The sequence below is a fragment of the Chelonoidis abingdonii genome, chromosome 6 (genome assembly GCF_003597395.2).
Source record: "Chelonoidis abingdonii isolate Lonesome George chromosome 6, CheloAbing_2.0, whole genome shotgun sequence".
In the NCBI taxonomy this organism is placed as follows: Eukaryota; Metazoa; Chordata; order Testudines; family Testudinidae; genus Chelonoidis; species Chelonoidis abingdonii.
The window spans coordinates 115,048,179-115,073,871 of NC_133774.1; the positions used below are offsets into that span (position 1 = coordinate 115,048,179).

The 25,693-nt window shown below is 41.3% G+C and overlaps 1 protein-coding gene across 2 annotated transcripts in view; it reads right to left on the reverse strand.

Moving 5' to 3' along the window:
• Nucleotides 1–8,723: 8,723 nt before the first annotated feature.
• LOC116828075 (uncharacterized) overlaps nt 8,724–25,693 on the reverse strand; it is a 28,312-nt gene continuing 11,342 nt past the window's right edge. For both annotated transcript variants that reach the window (XM_032786062.2, XM_032786063.2), the window contains exons 3-7: nt 20,886–21,008; nt 17,363–17,410; nt 15,391–15,506; nt 13,794–13,886; nt 8,724–11,199 (exon numbers count right to left, since the gene is read on the reverse strand). In XM_032786062.2, the coding sequence (XP_032641953.1) occupies nt 11,011–11,199; nt 13,794–13,886; nt 15,391–15,506; nt 17,363–17,410; nt 20,886–21,008 (569 nt within the window). In that variant the 3' untranslated portion in view covers nt 8,724–11,010. The remainder of the gene's footprint in view (nt 11,200–13,793; nt 13,887–15,390; nt 15,507–17,362; nt 17,411–20,885; nt 21,009–25,693) is intronic.

A 25,693-nucleotide genomic window follows, 5' to 3' on the forward strand; every position in this document is an offset into this window, starting at 1 on the left:
ATTTTTCCATCTGGGTGGCGGGAGGGGGGGTCAGCTTATAAACGATCGAGTATATACGGCAGTATTTTTCAATTACCTCATACAAGTACCATAGTGCAGTCTCTTTATTGTGAAAGTGCAACTTACAAATGTAGATTTTTTTAAATATATAATTGCATTCAAAAACAAAACAATATAAAACTTTAGAACCTACAAGTCCACTCAGTCCTACTTCTTGTGCAGCCAATCGCTAAGAGAAACAAGTTTGTTTACATTTATGGAGTTAATGCTGCCCGCTTCTTATTTACAGTGTCTCCTGAAAGTGAGAACAGACATTTGCATGGAACTTTTGTAGTCTGCATTGCATGTTATTTACATGCCAGATACGCTAGACATTCATATGCTCCTTCATGCTTTGGCCACCATTCCAGAGGACATGCTTCCATGCTGATGACACTCGTTAAAAAAAATGTGTTAATTAAATTTGTGACTGAACTTCTTGGGGGAGATTTGTATGTCTCCTGCTCTATGTTTTACCTGCATTCTGCCTTATATTTCATATTATAGCAGTCTTGGATGATGACTCAGTATGTTTGTTTTAAGAACACTTTCACTGCAGATCTGACAAATGCAAAGCAGGTACCAATGTGAGATTTCTAAAGATAGCTACAGCACTTGACCCAAGATTTAAGAATCTGAAGTGCCTTCCAAAATCTGAGAGGTACGGGGTGTGGAGCATGCTTTCAGAAGTCTTATAAGAGCAGGGCCGGCCTTAGGCACAGGCCAACTGGGCAAAAGCCCAGGGCGCCATTATAAACAGGATGTCTCAGGGGTTTAGGTGGGATGGGGGGAGGAGGAGCACTGATGTCAGGGTGTCCCCACCCCTTCACCCTTGTACCCCATCTCTGCAGAACAGGGTGGTGGGACAGAGCTCACCAAGAGTGGGATAGAGCTGCTGGCGGCTTCTGCTGTGTCTGAAGGAGCTTTCCTTCAGACTTAGTGCTGCTGTCTTAAAGGGGCAGTGCCCGGTCTCTCACACACTCTCCCAGCTCACACACTCCCCGAGCTTGCACACAATGTCTCTTTCACACTCACCTGTTAGGTTTCCTTCCCCACTCTGAATTCTGCGGTACAGATGAGGGGACCCACGTGAAAGATCTCCTAAGCTTATTTTTACCAGCTTTGGTTAAAAACTTTTTTCCAAGGCACAAATTCCACGTTGTCCTTGAACAGTATACTGCCACCACCAAGTGATTTAGACAAAGAATCAGGGAAAGGAACATGTGGAGTCCTATTCCCCCCAGATATTCCCCCAATCCCTACACTCCCTTTTCTGGGGAAGGCTTGAGAGTAATATCCTCACCAATTGGTACAGGTGAACACAGATCCAAACCCTTGGATTTTAAGAACAATGAAAAATTAATCAGGTTCTTAAAAGAAGAATTTATTTAAAAAAAGATAAAATAATCACCTTTGTAAAATCAGGATGGAAGATAACTTTACAGGGTAACAAAAAGATTCAAAACACAGAGGATTTCCCCTCCAGGCAAAACTTTAAAGTTACAAAAACAGGGAAAAGCCTCCCTCTTATCACAGGGAAAATTCACAAGCTAAAACAAAAGATGCCCTAATGCATTTCCTTGCTATTACTTACTATTTCTGTAATATTAGATGTATCATTTCAGTGGGAGTTGGATTACTTGCTTGGTCTCTCCCTTTGTTTCCAGGGAGAACACACACAAAGCACAAAACAAAGACACTCCCCCCATTTGAAAGTATCATCTTTCCCCTTTGGTCCTTCTGGTCAGGTGCCAACCAGGTTATCTGAGCTTCTCAACCCTTTACAGGCAAGGAGGGATTTTATGCTACACGTAGCTGAATGTTTGTGACACCCCCAGCACATACATATATTCTTGTTGGTATTTCCTGCAATGCACATACATTCTCTGTAATTTTATTCTTTCAAAGTGCTGTTATTTTAGTTTTTTGACTGGTCTATGCATTTCATAATTTTATTTCTCTCTTATGCTTAAATTTCATTCTTTGAGTAGTGAGTTCTAAAATGCCTAACTTGTCCTGGCTAGAGTAATTATCATTATTACTTATCATATCATGCTTTTTGTCATTCATTATTTAAAGTGGTACAGTCAAATAATACTATCCTTCTAGAACATAACTTTAGCTTATACAAACCTTAGCAGTGCTAAAAACATTAGCTAAACATGTAACTTTAGACATTTGGCAGATGAAGGTCGCTTATATCTGTAAAATAACTTCAAATTTGCATGAAAATGAATGCAGTTCCAACTATGATACCAACAGCAATGATGGAGTCAAATGTTAGTGAGGCACATACATGATTGTGAGCGGTAAACATAAATGCCAAAATAATTAGAAAAATAAATTCCTTTTCTTAATAAAAGAGGGGAAAAAACCTTAATCACATATGTTAAAATTATGTTTTTAGTGAAAAACAGTTGACTAAAATAGAGTAGATAATGGCAGTAACACAGAATATGTCTGTTAGAGAAAGTAAGCAGATTTTATTTTTCTCTACTAAAGGTAGTGTAACAAAGTATCCAACATGTTTCTGATATCTGTGTTAAAGCTCCAGAATTGATACCTCAAGGTTTGGGATGAGGGATATCTTGCTGTATTATTTCCTGATTGTTCTAAATTGACATATAAACTTTAACCATGGCTTTAATTAGAGTTTGTATATAGTTTTTCTTTATATAACAATTAGATTGTTCCTGTCAGCTAATTCCTAAATTATTATCTGCAAAAACCTTAGAGTTTTCAAGTGCTCAAGTTGTCCCTGGAATCATGGTTAAAGTTTCCTCTCACCCCCAAAAATCTGAAATGGTGCCCTGGTGAGTCAGGAGTAGCCAGAGGGCTGCAGGAGGGCCATGGACTCTGGCAAGATGCATCCCCCGTGTGACTGCATGAAGCCCGCCTTGAGCCACAAGCTGAGCACCAGGCACCACAAGTCACAACAGCAGCACAGAAGTAAGATTGGCAGTACACTATATACCAGGGATGGGCAAACTTTTTGGCCAAGGGCCACATTGAGGAATAGAAATTGTATGGCAGGCCATGAATCCTCACAAAATTGGGGCTGGGGAGCAGGAGGGGATGAGCACTGTGGTTGTGGGTGGGGCTCTGGGGTGGGGCTGGGGATGAGGAGTTTGGGGTGTAGGAGGGTGCTCTGAGCTGGGACTGAGGGGTTTGGGGGGTGGGAAGGGGATCAGGGCAGGGATGTGGGAAGGGGTGCAGGTTCTGGCTGGGGGTGCAGGCTCTGGGGTGGGGCTGGTAATGAGAGGTTTGGGGTGCAGGAGGATGCTCTGGACTGAGATTGAGGGATTTGAAGAGCGGGAAGGGGATCAGGGCTGGGGCAGGAGGTTAGGGTGTGGGGGGAGGCTCAGGGGTGCAGACTCCGAGTGGCGCTTACCTCAAGTGGCTCTTGGAAGCAATGGCATGTCCCTTCTCTGGCTCTTATGTGAAGGCCTGGCCAGGTGGCTCTGCACGCTGCCCCATCTGCAGGCACTGCCCCTGCAGCTCCCATTGGAGCATCAGAGGGGGGCCATTGGAGTGCGTAGGAGCTGGAGCTGGGCCATGCCACAGCTTCTGGGAGCCGCATGGTGCGGCTCTGACCCTGAAACCCAGCCAGAGCGCTGGAGCAGGGCTGAGCCTGGTGGTGAGGTCCCGACTCTGCACCCTGGCCGGAGCAGGGCAGAGTCGCCGGTGTGGCCCCTGACCCAGCACCCCGGCCGGAACACTGGAATCATGTGGTGCGACCCCCAGCCTCGCTCCCCAGTGGGAGCTTGGGGGCTGGCTTAAAACAGCTTGCGGGCCGAATTTGGCCTGAGGGCCATAGTTTGCCCACCCTGCTATATACCATGCCACCCTTACTTCTGTGTTGCTGCTGGCGCTGGTGTTGCCTTCAGAGTTGAGTGCCTGGCCAGCACCCGCCAGTATCAGGCCACTCTGCCAGTGTTTAATTTGTGCTGGGGCTGAACTCTGGCATTTTTCAATACAAATTAAACACTGGGGGAGGCAGCGGGATCCAGAGGTAATGTGGCGGGGAGAGCCTGTGTGGGCGCAGAAGTGATGGGGAGTGGGGGCACCAAAATATGAGTTTTCCCAGAGTGCCATTTCCCCTAATGCTGGCCCTGTGTAAGAGCAACACTGATGCAGAAACTACAGAACGCAAACCACCGAAAAAGAAAACCAACTTTCTGCTGGTGGCATCTGACTCAGATGATGAAAATGAACATGCGTCGGTCCGCACTGCTTTGGATCATTATTGAGCAGAACCCATCAGCAGCAGGGACGCATGTCCTTTGGAATGGTGGTTGAAGCAAAGGAACATATGAATCTTCAGTGCATCTGGCATGTAAATATCTTGCAACCTTGGCTACAACAAAAAACTTGCGCACTTGCTTAAAATTGTCCCAATGGAGTCAAACATCTGCTTTAAGAGCTTTCCTGAATAGGGCCTCAGTTACGTGTCCATATAACTTGCCAGCAATATTTGAGAATCTATACTTTGAAACTGAAACAAAAAATGGTGAAGAAACTTGTGCATGAAATCAGTGGCACTGGCAGACTAAGGAACAGAATCTAGCAGACCTGACTGCCAGGCTCCTGCTCTAAACACTAGAACACATTAATCCTTTCCAGTTAAATAGAGGCTTGAATGGACTGATTCCCTACCACATTGCTGTGATCTTTTTATGGTAAATGGATATAATGGAGTGAGCTTACATCATTCCTCTCCGTGAATGAAAAAATCAGGATGTCTCCAGAAGTTGCTGCCTGTTACTGGGAAGAGACATTCTCTCAGTGGCATAGTTATTTTGCTTTTGACAAAGTAATTATCAAAGTAAGAATTAAAATCTTGATGGCAAATGATGATTTGGCTTTAAAACATCTTTTCCAATTAACTTCTTATTTTTTTCTTTGTTCCAGCATGCTTGAGTTACAAGTGTACTGTAAAGATCATAATGAATAATTGCCTCTAACAAGTTTCAGAGTAGCAGCCCTGTTAGTCTCCTGCTTCTAACAAGAACAAGTCAATTACTAGTTTTGTCAGAATACCAGACAGCATCTTACATAAAATAAGAAACTTCATCTCTTTATTTACATGACATTTAAACAGAACCTCCCTTCGGGATACATAGCTGCGTAGGGCACCTGAAAATGTGGGGCACCCCTGGGTCTTAGTGTCCCCTCTTCTGCTCCTTCCTATACCTGTTCTGACCCTTCCTGCAGGCTCCCATAGCTAGCTTCTGAAGCCTGGTGACTCTTACTCCGGAGTGGATCTTATAACTTAAAAGTGAAAGCCTTCCAGCCTGCCCGACCTATTAGCACAACACTGAAACTGTTAAAGAGCATTCAAGTGGTAATGAAACCAGTTAACAGGCATTTGCCAACCTCCAGGTATATACTGTCAGTTTCTGAATTTACTGACAAAAACCGTAGTGCATTACTGTACTATTTACTCGGAACATGTTAGTTTACAGGATCTTAGCTTAAAATTTGCTTAAAAAACATTTCATTAGTGTGTTGCTGAAGATGATAAAATCTCATCTCTAAAAAATCCTTGACGAGAACCCTTAAAGGGGCAACACCCCTTTCCTGCCAGAAATCTGGATACTTCTGACTATTTGATTAACTTGTTTTAAAGTTGGTGAAATTTCATAAACATGTTTATTGTTATGAAAATCACACAAAGTAAATTAGTATTCCTTTTTCTAAAAGCAATGAACATTGTTATGAACAGACCAAACCTCTGGCTCATTAATTTAAAATAATGTCTTTGTTTCAGTGAGTTAAATATGTAATAATCTGTAATGATTACTTTATGAAGGTTTAAGAGTACATTTAAAATATAAAATCAGCTTAGAAATACTGATTAAGAAAATGTAAAACAGAGAAGAGCTGCGTCATGTATTCCATAATATTTAATGCTGTATTCAGCAGGACAGCTGACTTACCCTTACTACAAGGTTTTTGCAAATAAATCTCTGACAAACTTTAGCGTATAACAAAAAAACTCTGGCTGACATTTTTTATTCCCAAGTTTAGTGCTTTTAATTAGGTATCTTCTGCATGTCCAGTCTTCACCTTCTGGCATGCAGTGGAAAACATGCGCCATTTTCTCTAGAAAGAAATTGCAGAAGAGTGTTTTTTTTTCAAATGTCATTTGCTTCATTTGGGTTCAGGGATTTGGCTAGAAGGGGGTGATCAGGGAGGGAGAGGGAAGACAGAAGGAAGACAGTTGAGGGAGGGTGGAATCTGGGCAGAGTGGGTGTGGGGCCTGTGGGTGCGGGGCCACAGGTGAGCTGGGGAGGTGGCCTTCCCAAGCGGCAGCTTCACCCGCCGCCCATGACAGCAGGTAAGAGCAGGTTGGCTCCTGCCCACCCAGTGCACACTGCAGTCTCCTTAGGCAGGGACCATATTCACAGAGACAAATGTGCTGGCGCCACACATTCTGTGTGAGGGAGAGGCTACGGAGTCTCTACAGGGCACTGTGACTCTCCACCACCGTGAGGTGGGCCCAGTGGCTCGGTATTCTTTGCTGCCTGTATCCTCCCCCCCCTCCCCCCGCCCGCACCCCAGGCTATGAGCCCGGGCTTTGACTTCAGGCATATGGACTCAGTTAATCAATACTGTGGAGCCTCATAATCCTAAGGATGGCCCTGCGTTAAAAATGAGTTCCCAATACACTTTATGAAAGCAAGTGCCATTAGAATCCTCATTAAGAAACATTTTGATTTTCTCTTAGATGAAAAACTTTATACCAATATCCTGTTTGTAATATCATTACCAAAGTAAAATTGTTTTTGTAATTGATACCAGCTTCAGGTTCCAATAATATTTCCAGAACTATAATTTAGACCTCATTTAACTATTGAATGCATTAAAATATATTTTTCATACATGGTTTAAAATGTTTAAGCTTAAATTTTAAAAAGTCCACACTAATATCTGGTTGCCTAATTTGTAGCTGCCTGATTTTCATCATTGCTCTGCACCTACACATCTGAAAATCAGATCCTGAAGTGAATCAATTGGACCCCAGAATCCACTTGGCACTTTTTGAAAATGTTGGTTCACATTTTTTCTGCATACATAAATTAGATCGATTTCACCAATCACTCTTATTTTTACTATGAACTCTGTTACAGATCATGTTAATGAATTTACCATTTTTGCCTCTGTGGTTTCTGAATTATTAGTCAATTACATGTCCAAAACAAATATCTTCTAAAATCCTTACAGACTCCATGCTTGTTTTATACTTGCTTATTTCTTACCACATAAACTGATTTAAAAATAAAAAGCCTTAGTTATTTGAAGTGGCTGTTCAATAATCACAATACCAATGTATTAACTCAAAATAATTGTGGATTAATTTCAACCTATAACCAAATAGAATTACCAATGAAATTTATTATAATATTTGGATGTTTTCTACATTTTCATATATATTTCAAACTACACCAGAATACAAAATGTACAGCTCCTTTACTTTATTTTATTCTATACAATCATATGCACTGTAAAATGATAACAAAATATATGTATTTTCAATCACCTTCAGACAATACGGAGTGCAATTCTTATTGTGAAAGTAACTACAAATGCAGATTTTTTTTTTTGTACACTAACTCACTCAAACACATGTAAAACTTTAGATGCTTGACAAGTCCACTCAGTCCTACTTCGTGGTTATCCCATCCTCAGACAACAACGTTGTCATACCATATTCAGAATATGCTGCTGCTTTTTATTGTACAACTCAGCTGAAAGGCAAAACATGTTGTCATGCCACTTTTGAGCCAGCCATTGCAAAGGTATTTATCATCCAGATATCTAACTATTCATTGCCCTTGCACATACTTCGCCACCACAGAGGACAGCTTCCAATTGTGATGATGCTCATTAAAAGTAATGCATCAATTAATTTCGACTTACTCGGAGGGACAATGGGAGATACTCAGTCGCCTGCTCTGTTTCACTCAACAGCTGCATCTATTTAGTTATAGAGTCTACTGTTCTTTTAAGGAATACTTTAATACAGCAGATTGACAACACACAAAGAAGGTACCATGTAAATTTCGACAAAATACACTATTACTCAACCAAGGTTTAAGAATCTGAACGTCATCCAAACTATAGGGACAGTGTCGGAGCAGGCTTGAGAAGTCTTAAAAGAGCAATCATTCTATGCGGAAACTTACCGACCAAACACCAAAAAAGAAATAACTTCTGTGGTGCATCTAACTCAATGATGAAATGAACATATGTCAGTCCACACTGCTTTGATTCATATCAAGCAGAATCCCTCTCAGCATGAGCAATGTCTCTTGGAATGATGTTGAAGCTATGAAAGACATTCTGAATCTTAAGCCCATCTGGCATGTAAATATCTTGCAACGCCAGCTACAACAGTGCCTTGTGAATGCCTATTCTCACTTTCAAGTGACATTGTAAAAAAGCAGGCAGCATTATCTCCTGTAAATGGTAATCAACCTTGTTTGTCTGAGTGACTGGCTGACCAAGAAGTAGGACTGAGTGGACTTGTATGCTCTAAAGTTTTACATTGTTTTATTTTTGAATTAAGTTTTTTTTGTACATAATTCTGCATTTGTAAGTTCAACTTTCATTATACTTGAATGAGGTGAACTGAAAAATATATATTTTTTACAGTGCAAATATTTGTAATAAAAATAAATATAAAGTGAGCACTGTACACTTTATATTCTGTGTTGTAATTGAAATTAACATATTTGAAAATGTAGTAAACAACCAAAATATTTAAAATAAATGGTATTGTTTAACAGCGTGATTAATCATGATTAATTTTTTTAATCGCTTGACAGCCCTAATTTGAAATAGGAGAGAGTGAAAAAATGAGGCTGTGCAGTAAAGAATCCAAGTGCAAGATAACTACATACTGTACATGTGGCACCACAATTCAAACTTTTACTACCGGCCCGATCCAAAGGCCATAGAAGTCAGGAAGAATTTTTCCAGTGACTTCAACTCACTATCGGCTTCATTCTAAGACTAGTGAAGGAGCAGTTCCAGGAATTTAGCCACTAGAGGGAAGGTTTTGTACATGAATGGGACCATCGTATTGCTAATATTAATCGGTGGCACAACAGGCTCTAGAGGCACAGATGAATCCAAAATACCCCTACTTGGAAGCACTTTTCAAATATTCAAACTGAATTATGGTCTTTGTTCTCCTGCCCTCTCTCTCAACATAAATGTATTGTGAGATACTGTTGTGTAATGACATTTAGTTTAATTCATGGGTGTGCAACATAACAGATAGTTCTAGTTATCAATTAGTCACTCAAGTCTGTTTCATCCCATGGAGATTTCAAATCATGAAGACCCAATGCAATGCACATTGAAGCCAATGGCTGTCTTTTACTGATTTAAATGGTGTCTAATCAGACCCTGATCTATAAGAATTTTTAGTCAAAACGAAGGGGTTATGTCAGAATCTCTTAATTGTTTATTAAGCAGCAAAAGTTCTTTGGTTTCTTCACAGGTTTGGCACACATTCTCACTATTTAAGAGTATAAATGGGTGTTAGCTGAGCAGTAGCATTATGTATGGCTATGTGGGAAAATTAAGTTCTGTTTCTGTTCTTGCATGGTCTCACACAACTTTGAAGCCTTTTCTACTAGAGAATTGCTTGGTTGCAACTTGGCCTAGTATGATTGAGTGTTCACATTAGGTTTCCTGCTTCAGGTGCACATAGTATACTATATCTGCACAGAACACTCTCTGCAAATGTTGTGGGACCTGTGCATTGTTTCACCAAACCTGCAGTTCCAGGTATAGTACCCTAGATCAGATGCATAATGTCTGATATTTAAGGCCTGGTTCACTGTTTTGTAGTCATTTACGCCAGAGCAAAATGAGTTTAAGCAGTTATGAAATCAAAGGGTAGTATTTTACACTTACTTTACACTGGGTAAATAACTAAGTAAGGTGCTGGGAAATGGAGAATCAGAGCCATGACGTCTAGATCCACTACTTCATATTTTTTGTTCGTACTATTGCCTATTTCAGATGGCTCTGTCCTGCTGCAAGCCCAAGGTAAGAAGCTTGAGTTTATTCTTTGAATTCATTTATTCAGACACTTATTTCAATTTTTGTTTGTACTGTTTTGTACTTTGCTCTGTACCTGAGCTAAAGATTTCCTTCTCTATTGTGTTTCTCTCTAGGATTGAGTTGGGAATTGACCAAAGTTCACAGGGAGCACATCCTTCCATGATGACCAATCTGTGCTCTTCCTGCTAAGGCAGTGGAATTCTCAGGCCATGCAGCTATTTTTTTTTGGTGGGGATGGAAAGATGAAGAATGAGCGCTGGTGTAGCTTGGAGAGGTAAATGGATTTACTAGGGGGGTGGTAAAGAAGGTGGAATAGCTTTGCTGTTAGCCTTTAACTACTAGCCCTCTGTCCTTATGCTCTTTTTTTCAGATCTCCAGGGTGGGAGCAGAATGGCTGGTGCAGCAAAGCCTCAGTAAAGTAAGTACATTGTACACACACATTCACATACATGTAGGTGAATTCATGTGTGACATCTAAGAAATAGTTTCTTATTACAAAATGTAATATTAAAAGTGTTTTCTATTTATCTTTTCTGTGATTCTCTTTTCCTATTTTTGGGTCCCTACTGTTATGTTCCCCACTTCCCAAATCAGCCTCCTTTAAAGTATAAATATAATGTCAAGAAATTGCTTTTTTCTGAAACACTGCTCGCCATTCCCCCCTCTAAGTTACATACTTCACTCAGGTACAGTATATTTAAAACACAAAATGACTTCTCCCTTACACATCAAAAATAGTGAACCACGAAACAGAGGCTACAGAAAAACTTTATACAAAACTAAGGAACTTAATCCTCCCATGATCTCAATCTCCCTTCATTTCTATTTTGTATTGGCTCATTTCAGGGGCTGTGTACATACTAGAGACATTGCAAAGGCCTGGGGAAGTATCTATGGCACATATTCCACCTTGAAATAGAAGTCTTTTCCTGTATCAGCATCTGTTTCTTTCATCTTGCATAGATCCACGGAGTCCTTGTTCACATGAAGATAGTAGTTCTTGTCCGTATAACACTGAAACCTAACTGAATCTTCTTGTTTGTAATGCATGATGAACAGCTGGTTTTCTTGTTCAGTCAACTATGAAAAACACACAAAGAGATGCATGTATAGATCTCTGCCATGAAAAGTTAAAATAGAGATGTTGCTAACTTACTACATTTTAAAAAAATGTAATATTCTCCCATTATCAGGTGAAGTGCGTCTGTCTGTACAGGGTCTAAACCTGTGAGCAGGGAAGGCCTGCTCACATATAGGACAATACAGAGATAGCTGTGAAAAACTTTCCTGCCAGATATCCAAGGCACTGGAGCTGGGTAGGCCCAAACACCTAAAGCAGTCTTCTGCCACCGTTAAGAGCAGCAACATTTTTCCTCAGGGCCATTTATTTGCTCAAGACCCTTTCTGTTTTTCATCTTATTTTTTTCTTACCTTCTCTTCCTTCCTCTGCTGCCTTTAAGAACTGCCTCCAGCTGCTAATTTCAGGCCAAAGTTCTAAGAGAGGAGAAGACCATGCCACCTGCATCTGTGAGTGCACCTTCTCAGATGGGACTCATATGCTACACCTACCACTGCCAGACTCACCCCTTCCTTAATGCTTTTGATACCATAACACTGAGAAGAGAAGGTGCAAAACAAAGAGCAACACACAGGTATGGGCTTGACAGTCTCCCTCCCCCCACCACACACACAGTCCAATGGCAGACTATTCCAGACTCTGGTTCCAGTGAGTGCTCTCGGGTTTCCCATCCCTACTCCTTTAAGACCATCCTTGAAAATCCCCTCCATTCTCTCAAGGCTGGGGTCTAATACCTGATTGGACACCGTGTATCACTAGAATTGTCTGGCCCTATACTACATACCCCAAGATCCCAACTGCCCTGGTTTTACCGCATGTAGTTCCCTTGGGAACAGTTCCCTCTGACTAAGATCATCCTGACCAGGGGCGGCTCCAGGTCCCAGCACGCCAAGCGTGTGCTTGGGGTGGCATGCCACGGGGGGCGCTCTGCCGGTCACATGCGGGAGGTTCACCAGAGCCGCAGGACCGGCAGAGCGCTCCCCGCGGCATGCCACTGTGCTTGGGGCGGCCAAATGTCTAGAGCCACCCCTGATCCTGACCTGGCATTTCTTTATTTACACCAATGGAAAAGCAAATTTAAGTGTGGTAGATACCTTTTAAAATGGTCAAAGAGACTTTAGACCTCTGAAAGCTTTATCCTTCTCAGAAAGGGAAATTTTCCTCACCCTCTACTTCTTGGACTTCACTTTTTACTCCGTCTCTGATTCAGAGACTTGTTCCAGAAATGCAAAGCAAACTATTTTCTAGGACTTCTGTCCTAGAAAGAGAAAGTGCTTCCAGGAATATCTTAAAATAGAAGGGGGGGGAAATAAATAAAACACAACCAACGTTTCCTGCTGTTCCTCTGTTTTCTCAGGCTACCAGAAAGATCAAGAGAGATCAAGTCAAAGTTATCATCACTCGTTTCTGGCTTAGAAGACATGCTCCTTCACATATTAGAAATGGCAGCTGTCCATCTTGGTCTTTTTCAATTTCTCCAGACCAACTTTTCTGGGACCGGTCCTATACTTGAACCCATGCAGTCTGAAACTTACTGCCTTTAAGTGGAGAGACTGACATTTAAATTTGCCTAGACCTGAAAAAGGACTGTGTAGCTCAAAAGCTTGTCTTTTCTGCCAAATGAAGTTGGTTCAATAAAAGCCCACTTTGTCAATTTAAATTTGAAGACCATTAAGTTAACCTGATTTTGCCTTTGGGTGCTACCATAATATAAATGCTTTTGATAATAAACTAAGTTGTCTGAAACTTCCATTTTCCACTGGATTAGGATGTCTGTTCAGAGAAAATATGCCAAAGCCACCAAACTAATGTATTTTTGTGTGTCCACAAAATAGCCATTATCCATTTCTACCTACAGGCCAGTTAAAAATGAGACTTTCTACACTGAAATGTGGTAAGCTGACACCCAGTTGTCTGTTCATACATTCACAAGACATTCCAGTGTTGTTTCATAGTCTTCTACTGATATAGATTTAAGTCTTAAGGTCCTGCAGTGGACTAGTTCATTCTGAATTTCTGGTTTATGTTTGGTGTCTGTCAACCTCCCTTTTCTGGGTATGCTGCTTATTAAAGCCCAGTACTTCTGACTTCAGATGAGTGGATGCATGACTCTTGAGAATGGGACACTTTTGCCTTCCCTGTAAGTTGGTCTTCTCATAAGTGTATATCCATCAGGCCAGAGTCCCCTTCCTCTTCTTCTTTCTGTTCCAGCTGTGATGTGTATTTGCAATAAGGACTTTAGCTTTTGTACAGAAAGTCTCTGCTGGCTCACATGTCTGGGCTTGTCCAACTCCAGTGCTCTGGAATTACTGTGGGGAAACTTCTCTATCTTCTAGATTCTAGTCTAAGCCTAAAGGTTGACTCTGAACTGATGGATGCACTCCTAGAAGATGACTACCAATTCACAGGTAAGCCATCGTTACTCTTTCAGATAATGTTAAAAATCAGAAAGAATAGGAGTACAGATAATTGGTGAAATGCAAATGATATCATTTGTAGCAAATGGGATTGAAGCACCAGGGTTGTGCCCCTTGCACAGTTCCACCTATTGCATAGGTGTGTGCACATACACACATTTATTAGGCTGGCCACATACCTGTCTGGGGTCAGGAGCTCCACCTGTAATCACTTCCTTGCTGTGTCCTGCCACCATATGACACCCTGATGCCTTTCCATTTGTATTCAAGACCTGTGAAGACAGCCACCAAAACTGGAGTTTCCCTTCCTATTCTGATCTGTATTAACCACAGGTTGTACCATCAATGCCTGGCTAATTCTAAACAAAACTATCCCAATTCCTCGTATGGGAAATTTAAAGAATTTTTAAGAGACTTAGTGACCCTCTATATTGCAGAATGAACTGGGTGGAGACCAATTACAATAAGGTAGTTCCTCAACTTGGTTCCAAACACAATTCCATCTTGCAGCATAGATGGGACTGAATCATGTTTTTATTATATTCCCATAGTATGTTACAGCCATGGGCACCTAATCTATGCCCATTGAGCCCAAGGGGCTCCATCCTTCTGGAGGAGAATAGGGCCTATGGACTTTCTAATGTCAGTTTTGAGAAACTTAAAACATATTCTTTGAAAGCTGGAACTGTGTATGAACCATGTCAGGGAATGCTGAGGTATGATCTGGATTTTCAAAACAGTTCATTTACCAGTGACAACAGTTGGAGTGCAAGGTTCAAATCTTTCTAAATTCTGTGGTACCTATTTCAGACAAGCAATTTGTGGCTATTTAATCTCTGAATCAGGTAAATCCCTTGTAAGTGTTTGCTCTTCTGTATTTAATAGGAGTGCCTTTACTCATTCTCTCACAGAATGCTTTTCATAGAAAGTGAATTGTAAATTAAAAAGAAACAAAAAAAGTTGTTTCCAAACTTAACCTGAGGAAGTGACACAGGGTTTGCCTACACTAGGAAAAGCAGTCAGGGATAGCTATCCTGTTTCCCTTAGTTGACACCTTTTTGCCTCAATTTAGTTGGTTGAGATGCATCTTAGACATCCTCCTGGAGTCAATCAGAACCAGTTAACTCAAAGTAAAAGTTGTTATCCTGTAACACTAGGGTAACCAAACCTTGATTGCTTTTCCTAATCTAGACAAACCCTCAATGGAGAACAACAACAACAACACAAATTCTAATTAGACAGGGTAAGAGTGTTTAAAAGTGTTTACATTTCTTTTCTTAAATCAATATTCCTGTCTGTATATTGAAACTCCAGTTTGTCCTGAGAAGAGAATTCTACTCCCAAGCCCTCCTCTTTCACATGGAGTACCTTATGCCTCTTTTCCTCCCTTCTCTTCCTGCACACCACCTCCTGTTGTAGCAATCTCTCCCTCTCTAAAGGAAGCTACAACCTAGCTTCCCACACTGGGCTCGAATGATATGCTACAAAGTACTAACATTTGCTTTCTAGCTTACTCAATGCTTTATATGCACTTTGTATTCTAAATCGCAGAGCATACCATATCACGTAAGTGTGCTCTGAGATTTAAAAGTAGCAGTGAAAGAGATAGGAGGCTGTGAGCGTCCAAACACCAGAGCTCAGCACAAGCAGCTGAGCTCTAATTTCTTTTAAAAGAAGCAGGAAGGGACACTAAAGATTTTGGAAAAACTGAAAAAGGATGAAGAAAAGCAAAGACGGTTTGATGAAAAGATGAAGGGCAAATATACTACTTCTTACCTTCAGATACAGTTGTTTCTTATTCTTGCCCAACAGGAGAAAGTTATTTTTTGATCGCTGAGTCATGGTCACCAAATTTTTACAATGTTTTTTAGTGCTGTTTCTGGCCACCGAAACTGAAGTATAAATTTAAAATACCGACTCATTTTTTGTGAATTGAAACATAACTAGAAAATCTTCTGAAGAGGCAATATTCAGTTTTCACTGTATACTGATAGACACAAGAATAGCAACACGCCAAAGGACTCATGATATTGACCATCTTTGTAGAGTACTTTTGGATCTACCAATTGCATTATATAACATCCATGGCTTTAAATACTCCTTCTAAAAGTGTACACCATGTATTCTGAGTCATATTCATGGGATGGTTGGATTGACTCCTATTTGAAATGACATTTTCTACATAGTATAAAATCAAGGGAAACAATAGAGCAGTGTGAAGTTTTAATTAATTCTAACAGCACTAAGTGAAAAATACCAATTTCTGTTGGTCATCTCAAGACCAAACACAAGGTTTAGGTTAAAAAAAATGGGAAAACTAATAAATAAGGATCATAAGCAGAAAGGATATGAACCAAGAATACCTTCTACCAATTTATATGAAATGGTAGACTGAAATGAGGGGTTGTTGATTGGCGAGCTGCAGGCATTACCAAATAAGAGTCCCACAAATAATAAAATTCTTACTTTAAAAGGAATTTCAATAGTAAATAGAGTATGATTAAGTGCAACCAGGTCAGGCAGTATTTTTTCTGTTTATTATATGTCTGTCCCCATAGTATCTGAATACCTTTACAAGTTCTACAAGTCAGTGCAATTAAAGAGATTTTTTTGTTATTCTGGAGAGTTTTGTACTCTTTAAAAACCAGTTGGAGTCAATGGACCAAATTCATCCTTTGTGTCATCCAATGAACCTCCAGCTGGCTGATGTGCACTCTGTGGGAGACCCCTGGGAGGAATTATATCTGAGTCAGCCTTCTGGGTATTCTAACTACATGAAATCCTTTTAAAATCCTTGGTAGAATGTGGGGCACATTCTAGCACAGTCTATTTATATGCAAGTAAATCTAAATAAAGATAATGGCATTTAGATGGACTAAGTCTGCAAGAAAAAGGTCTAAAGTACACCCTTTAGTTGTGCCTCAGCAGGTAAATTATACTAATTTGAAATCTGGGAGGATATCTGAAGTAATGTGCAAGATATTTCAAGTTCTTTATCCTTGTGTTATACCCTTTCACTCAATGGGCCAAATTCAGAAGTGATGTGCAAATTGCACATCAGTGAGTGCATCTGCATATAAGGGAGCCATAAGACTCTAATTCAGAGTCCAACAAGCCAGAAGAGAGGAATGTAGCAATAAAAGCAGCTGACAGGAGGATGTAAGTTAAAGGAAGCCATCTCCTGCTTTGAGCCTCACTTTACCCCTTCTTCCAGCTGCCCAAATGTTTGAAACACCACCTAAGATTCCCATACACATTGGTATTCTGGTGTAAGTAGATCTTAGGGAGTCTAATTTATGCATCACCTTTGAATATGTTTGAAGTGGCCTAGTGAAGCTTGAGCATGAGCTTGGAAGCCAAGAACTTCTTGTAAATATAGCACTGCCTTATTGAACATTGGAATTAAACAATTCATTCAAACTCTCTAAGCCCATCTATAAAGTGGGTTTAATAAGACTTCCCTACTTAACAATCATGTTTTGATAACTATTTGTATAGTGCTATATAAATGCTAAATATTATTAATGTTCTGAATATTAATATCAGTCTTAGCGGTGCTTTGATATTACAGTGATGAGTATAGAAAAACTTGAGATAGACAGAAATCTCTAAGATCAGCAACACTTTCTTGTTGCATTACTAACTTTCTGTACTTCCCTTAAAGGTCCATCCAAAACCTTTTCAAAACCAAACTCTAACATAAACAAATGTAGTTTTGATCTCTGGGCCACAGTAACCAAAATCTTACCACAATTATTCCGTTTGTTGCTTGTGAATATGTCTAACCATGCAATATCTAAAACATAAAAAATATTTTTGCAATTAAACATACATATGTCGCAAACTAAGATGATTTTAAAAGTATTCTGCAAAAATGCAACATTCAGTTTTCCTGGAATAGGCAGTAACAGCAATAGGACTCAGGCATCATTTCCTTCTAAGTCTTAATCACTGTTTTGTATTCATATATACTTACAATGACCTTATCAGCCACTTGCAGCAACTTGTAGGGTACGTGTGGATACACACGACAATGAAAGGCAGGCCGTGGTCAGGCTGCAGTGTGTATCTGCATGCCACAGGGAAAGGCGGCAGTGGGGAAAGGGCTCAGCAGTAGGGAGCTGCTGGCCTTTTCCCAGTGCCTTCCTCTTGCCAGAGCCGTTTTCCACTGCTGGAGCATTTCATTGCAGTTGGGAAGGGCTCTGGCACCAGGGAGACTGTAGGATACTATGTTGCTAAAAATAATGTAGAGGTGGGAGGCACTCCTTAGGCATTTAGACAGCCATGTAAAGTCTATACCCTAAGGTGTTGGTCTTTCTCTACTAGCTTAAGCAGTGCCTCACCATCTACACCAGGGGTCTCAAACTCAAATGACCATGAGGGCCACATGAGGACTAGTGCATTGGCCTGAGCACCGCATCACTGTCACCCCCCCTCCTTGCTGCCTCTGGCCTCGCCCCCACTCCACTCCTTCCATGAGGCCCCACCCCACCCCATCTCTTCTCCACCTCCTCCCCTGAGCGCACGGCTCCCTGCTCATCCTCCCTCCCTCCGGGAAAGTGCTGAGCACCATCAACAGTAATGCACCTCACTCAAAGGACAAAACACGCACTTAGTTAGATTTACTTCTGTTAATGCCCCCCCCCCCCCACTGCACTAGCCTGCACCACCACTCCACCCCTGCTCTGCCTCTTCCGGGGTGGCAGGTTTGTAGAAATTTTGGTGGTGTCCAGAACCTGCCCCCCACAAACTCCACCCCCACTTGCCTAAGGCTCTGGGAGGGAGTTTTGGTGCGGGAGGGGGTCTGGAAGTACAGGCTCTGAATGGAGTTTGGGGATAGGAGGGGGTGCAGGGGTGAGGGCTGTGGGGCTGGGGATGAGGGGTTTGGGGCATTGGAGAGGCTCAGGGCTTTGGAAAGGCTCAGAATGGGAAGGGCAGCCTGCCCTGGCCCTAGTGAAGGGGGCACTAGAACCCTGTGGCAGGAGGTGGTGCCGGAAGCTGGCAGAGTGGAGTGGAGTCAGCCTGAGCTGCAGGCTCCGGGGCAGTGAAGGGGCAGCAAATGAGCCCGGGGGACACTCAGGGGAGACACGTGGGGGTGGCAGGCGGGGCTGGGAGAGAGACCCGGCCCCAAACATTGGGAAGCAGCGAGCAGGGAGCTTAACTGCCACATAAAATAACTCGAGGGCAGGGAGCTTGGCGGGCTGCGTGTTTGAGACGCCTGATCTACACTGATGTTTACACATGTTTTAGCTGGGCATGCAGTGTCTGTACTCTACATGCTGCCTTAAGTGTAGGCCTACCTAAATGGAGCTGTGTACCATTTTTGTCCCGATGTCTGTACTGGGGAGGAGGAGAGTATGACAATTTTATTTATTCATTGTCTTTTATAACAGAGAATAAATCCTTGAAGATAGAGGTCAGTAGTGCAGTGTGAAACTAATCTGAGTTTTAAGCACCAGTCTAGTAACAAGGAATCATGACTAAAACAAGGCAAACAGTAAATGACCGTCCTGTTACTAACAAGGGGCCAAATTGTGACTAACTCTTATGTGAGTGTATGATGGTAGGAAGGTAGTTTGTGCCCCACCTTGCATTCCCCTCACTCCTTCAGCAGTTCAGAGTTACAATCTTTGCACCAGACCCTCCAAAAGTCTGTGGCTCTTCCTCTGCAATGGCAGACCTCATCAGCGTGGAGGGGAGCACACCCTGCTCCCTTCTCCAGCATGGTGCAGCAGGTCTGCTTCCTGTAAACTCCGATGCCTCTTAGAGCTTCTGTTGGGGTGGTGCAGCTCTAGTAGGCATTGTGGAGCTGGAGCTAGGAGACACACCTTAACCCTAACTACGCCGGGATTGCTGACCAGCATTTGACAAATTGCTCACCAGATAATGGGAAACCCTCCCATATACACAGATGCAAATTAATATTTAAAAACTAATTATGGGCCCCGTTCTCCACAGCTTATTTCCTCACTGTAGAAACTCAAGTTCCAAATTGCAGAGTTCCCCTGGAATACTTCCCCTAACCCTATCTGTAGAAAGTCCAGCAGTTCAGTGCTGAAAATCCACAGATGTCCCCAGTCAGGTTGGATCTTCAGCAATCCACTGGGCCCGACTCCCTCCCCAGCTCCTTGCATCCCTTGACAGCACATCTTGACTGTCACATTCTTCTTCAGCTGCCTCTAAATCCCTGACAACGGAGGCCTTCTGCTGTTCAGAGGTAGGATCAGATACAGGTCCTCAGTTGGAGTAAATGAACATAGCTTCCATAAGGGAGGAATTATGCTCAATGATACCAGGTAAGGTGCTGGCCCTCAGTCTGAAGTATCTTGCACTGTATAGATCTGCAGTTCAAGGAGGGGAGGGCATACAGTGAAGAACAGCTTCCTCTCAACCTCATCCCAATTTAGGGTGACCAGATGTCCCAATTTTATAGGGACAGTCCTGATTTTGGGGTCTTTTTCTTATATAGGCTCCTTTTACCCCCCACCCCCTGTCCCAATTTTTCATACTTGCTATGTGGTCACCCTATTCCAATTCTGGAACCCTGTGTGATTCCCATTCCACACCTCTGTCATGATCTATGATTGTAAGCTCCTCTCTGTCCATGGAAGTCGAGGGCAGCATTTAGCTTTATATTTAACCCCTCAAAACTGATAAACATTCAGGGAGAGGGTTATTTTACCCTAGGAAAAAAATAAAATAAAATGAGTCTTGAGTATTTACTGCTTTTAACCTGTGAAGCACCTTAGAGGCACACTAGTGCAACCAGTGCTTCCACTCCCTTCAACACATTATGGCTGCTCAATTCAATCATTATTTGTGTTTTCTTCCTCCCTCAAAATGTCTAGCAGCTTGTCTTTGAATGCTAGCTGGGATGTCATTTTTGTGCATTAATTAGAGAAGCCCAGTCAGAGGTCAGGAAGGAATTAAATATGGCTGTACCCCACAGTTTTCTGTATCTCCTATTATTTCTCTCTGAACTCTTCCTAAGTGATTGTTTCTCCCCCTTTCCACCTGCTGGAATGCAAACAAGCCTTTTAGTCTACTGGCCAGTAAACAAGATAACCTACTTTTCATTTAAAATTATACCATACTTACTTTAAGCCTGTTATTGTTTTTGTTCTGTAACTACCAAAGCATCATACTAGTTGGATCAAGTGTTCCTAATGCCGACTGATAATACAGAGTAAGTGAAAGCAAGCACATGGAAATACATGAAAGTGTCCTGTAAGAAAATACATATTATTTTGATATAGAAAGAGAAACTGTACCTTCACAGGATGGTGAATCCTCAACTGATATTTTACAATGGCCACGCTCGTCTAAATCAAAACGCAGAATTTTTGAGTCTCTTGTCCGTATGTAACATTGCTTTCTACCATGGTGTTGGTATGCTAGTCACAAATGAATTTCAGTTAGTTTTGCTGGTCACAGAAAAATAGAAAGGTCACCTAACAGAATATTCCTATGACAACCCCTGCAAAGTGGAAAAACTAAACAAGTCTTAAAATACAACCACAGGCAACATGAATGTAACAGTGTGGGCCCAGGCAGCTATGCTTTGGGGTTTGGTTAAACTTAGTCATCTTTTTTTGCCTTTGTAATGGCAAAACCAAACCCAGTGCTAACTTTAGTTTTGAATTCACCACCCTTAGGAAATTTTATTAAGATAATGTTTTAAAAAGAAGTATATGGTACAGAGTTTAGGCGTAGAAGTTTCTGGTGATCAGGGAATAACGTACAGATAATCAAGGAGGTGCGAAGTTCGGTTTGAGTTTGGATGGTGTAAGGAATACATAATCTGCAATAGCCCTGATTGGGGGTAAAAGGTTAACGGTAGTAAAAGACAGAAATAGGTTCTCAGTACTGGCTAAGCCTCACCAATAATGTGTACAGAATGGCTGATGTACCTCAGGCTACAGTACCACCTGCAACCATTGGGACCTAGTGGAGATATTGGAGCTACTCCAGTCCCAGAGGCTAACCCAGATAATGTTGGGAGACGTCTGGCCCTGCAGCATACAGGTTTCAGGGAAAAGGAGGAGGAGGCATAGAGCACAGAACACAAGTTTCTGTGGGGGCTAGCCCCACAGAGGCAGAATACAGGACTGTTTGCAGATGTTCCCTTCTGCCTCTGCTCCAGAGTTGCCAACTTTGGTTGGACGAATTCCTGGAGATTTTATCACATGACATAATCTTTAATTAAAAATTAATCTTTAATTCCTAGTAGGGAGAAATTAGTAATGGGGAAATTAAGTTTAGGTTTTGTAATGACCCAACCACTCCCAGGTTGGGTCATTACAAAACTTAAACTTAATTTCCCCATTACTAATTTCTCCCTACTATTACTCACAGCTTCTTGTCAATTGTCCATAATGGGCCACTCTCTTACCACTTCAAAAGTTATTTTTCCTCCCTTGAAATCCTGCTGTTAATTGATTTATCTCGTTAGACTGACCTCCCTCTTGGTAAAGCAACCCCCATCCTTTCATGTATTTATACTTGCTCCTGTATTTTTCACTTCATGCATCTGATGAAGTGGGCTCTAGCCCATGAAAGCTTATGTCCAAATAAATTTGTTAGTCTCTAAGGTGCCACAAGGACTACTTGTTGTTATTCTTAAACAAAGTCCAATATGCACACTTCTTTCAGTCTCTTGTCATATCTTTTTTTGGGGGGGGGTGGGGTATATTGATACTCAGCACATCAGACAAATGAGAATAATGTCCAAAAAGGAGAGCACAAGCACTGATTAAAAATACTGGGAACAATCCCATTAATTAATGGGAAAGTAGTTTTAAAATAGGTTTCCAATATTAAAACCCAAACTAAAAAGGGGTAGGGGGCCATGAAGAGTTTGTGTACATACCTTAGAGCTCTATTGATGTTACAGTTGGTCTGTGGCTAGCACTTTTTCACCTTCTACTAAAGTAAGAAGTTTGTTTACTCAATACTTGCCAAGTCTATACTAAACACAGCTCCAAGATAGTCATACATTTCATGACAGAGGCACTAAGTCTCACCTGTCCTGTATCATACCCTATACTGAATAGATCTTCAGTGCCATGAGACATCAGGAGAATGATATTGAATGTCTAGTGGGACGACGGCATTAAATACGAGATGGGGTGAATTGAATAGCATCTTCTTGGACTTGACTTAATGCTTTAGAATACAGCAGGAAGGCGATATTAAATTTTAGCCAAGTTAGTAACTTCAGAGCCAGCACAAGATGAAGAGTAAATGAGTACCATAAAGTAACATTGATTTTTTTAGTGCTCTGGCCTGGACGTGAGGCAAGTGAAGGAACAGGGTAGAAACAGGAAGTTTTCAGGGGATCCAGAAATGCAATGGGAGTTAACTAATTCTATTGAGAATACTGAGCCGAATTCACCACTACATTACTCCAATTATATGTGGATGTAATTATAATGAACCCTCTGTTTTTGCTGGAGTTGTAAAGGTACAATTGTTTCTGGGAACCTTTGCTGATGCTTCTACCCTCTTTGTTTAGGATAAACTGGAACTGAGTACATACATAGTGAATAAACAGACTAGAAAATTATATGGTGAGTGCCTGCCTCCCTCACTTCTCTTGCCACGAGGAATTGACCCGCTCTAGACATTTCAACTTCTACTTTTGGTGCTGGGACAGGTCTCAGGACACTGATACGACAAGAAGTGCATTTAGGCTTGTGGTTTTAGGGTATGTCTACACTACCTGCAGGATTGGCGGGTAGCGATCGGTTTATCAGGGATCGATATATCGCGTCTCATCTAGACGCGATATATTGATCCCTGAATGTGCTTCTGTCGACCCCAGAACTCCATCAGGGTGAGTGGCGATAGTGGAGTTGATGGGGGAGCTGCAGCTGTTGATCCCGCACTGTGAGGACAGGAAGTAAGTCGAAATAAGATACTTCAACTTCAGCTACACTATTCCCATAACTTTTTGTAGTGGTAATCAAAACAGACTCCAATGAGAGACTGCTGAATTGGAATTAATTTGTAAAATGGACATCATTAAATTAGGCTTGAATAAAGACTGGGAGTGGATGGATCATTACACAAAGTAAAACTATTTCCCATGTTTATTTCCCCCCCTACTGTTCCTCACACCTTTTTGTCAAATGTTGCAAATGGGCCATTTTGATTACCACTGCAAAAAGTTTTTTTTCTCTCCTGCTGGTAATAGCTCACTTTAACTGATCCTTAGAGTGTGTATGGTAACACCCATTATTTCATGTTCTCTGTGTGTATATATATCTTTCTACTGTATTTTCCACTGCATGCATGCGATGAAGTAGCCCACGAAAGTTTATGCTCAAATAAATTTGTTAGTCTCTAAAGTGCCACAGTACTCCTGTTCTTTTTGCGGATACAGACTAACATGGCTGCTACTCTGAAACCTGTCATTTTTAGGCTGCTCCAAATACTTAAATAGGATCTGGTCCAAGACATGAATATAGCTGTACTGCTTGGTAATAGTGACCTTAATATAATTAAATTTAACATCCCTGTGGCGGGGAAGACACCTCAGCAGCCCAACACTGTAGCATTTAATTTCAGAAAGGGGAACCACACCATAAAATGAGGAGTTAGTTAAACAGAAATTAAAAAATACAGTACCAAAAGTGAAATCCTTGCAAGCTGCATGGAAACTTTTAAAGACATCATAATACAGGCTCAACTTAAATGTGTACCCCAAATTAAAAAACATAGTAAGAGAACCAAAAATGTGCAACTGTGGCTAAACAAAATAAAAGAAGCAGTGAGAGGCAAAAAGGTATCCTTTAAAAAGTGGAAGTTAAATCCTAGTGAGGAAAATAAAAAAGAGCATAAACTCTGGCAAATTAAGTGTAAAAATATAATTAAGAAGGCCAAAAAGAGAATTTGAACAGCTAGCCAAAAACTCAAAAAGTAATAGAATTTTTTTTAAGTACATCAGAAGCCCGAAGCCTGCTAAACAACCAGTGGGGCCACTGGATGATCGAGATGCTAAAGGAGCACTGAAGGACAATAAGGTTGTTGTGGAGAAACTAAATAAATCCTTTGCATCAGTCTTCACGGCTGAGTATGTGAGGGAGATTCCCAAATCCAAGCCATTCTTTTTAGGTGACAAATCTTAGGAACTGTCCCAGATTGAGGTGTCATTAGGAGAGGTTTTGGCACAAATTGATAAACTAAACAATAATAAATCACTAAGACCAGATGGTGATCCCTCAAGAGTTCTGAAGGAACTCAAATGTGAAATTGCAGAACTACTATCTGTAGTCTGTAACCTATCATTTAAATCTGCTTCTGTACCAAATGACTGGAGGATAGCCAATGTGATGCCAATTTTTAAAAAGGGCTTTTGAGGTGATCCTGGCAAAGGCAATTACAGGCCGGAAAGCCTGACTTCAGTACCAGGCAAACTGGTTGATACTGTAGTAAAGAACAAAATTGTCAGACACAGATGAATGTAATTTGTTGGGGAAGAGTCAACATGGTTTTTGTAAAGGGAAATCATGCCCCCAATTTACTAGAATTCTATGAGGGGGTCAACAAGTACGTAGACGAGGGGGAGCCAGTGGATATAATGTACTTAAATTTTCAGAAAGACTTTGACAGGGTCCCTCAACAAAGGCTCTTAAGCAAAGTAAGATGCCATGGGATAAGAGGGAAGGTCCTCTCATGGATTTGTAACTGGTTAAAAGATAGGAAACAAAGGGTAGGAATACGTGGTCAGTTTTCAAAATGGAGAGAGGTAAATAGTGGTGTCCCCCAGGGACATATATTCATAAATGATCTGGAAATAGTAGTAAACAGTGAGGTGGCAAAATTTGCAGATACCAATTTACTCAAGATAGTTAAGTCCCAGGCAGACTGTGAAGAACTACAAGGGATATCTCAAAACTGGGTGACTGGGCAACAAAATGGCAGATAAAATTCAGTTTTGATAAATGCAAAGTAATACACATTGGAAAACATAATCCCAATTATACATATAAAACGATGGGGTCTAAATTGGCTGTAAACACTCAAGAAAGATCTTGGCATCATTGTGGATAGTACTCTGAAAGCATTCGCTCAGTGT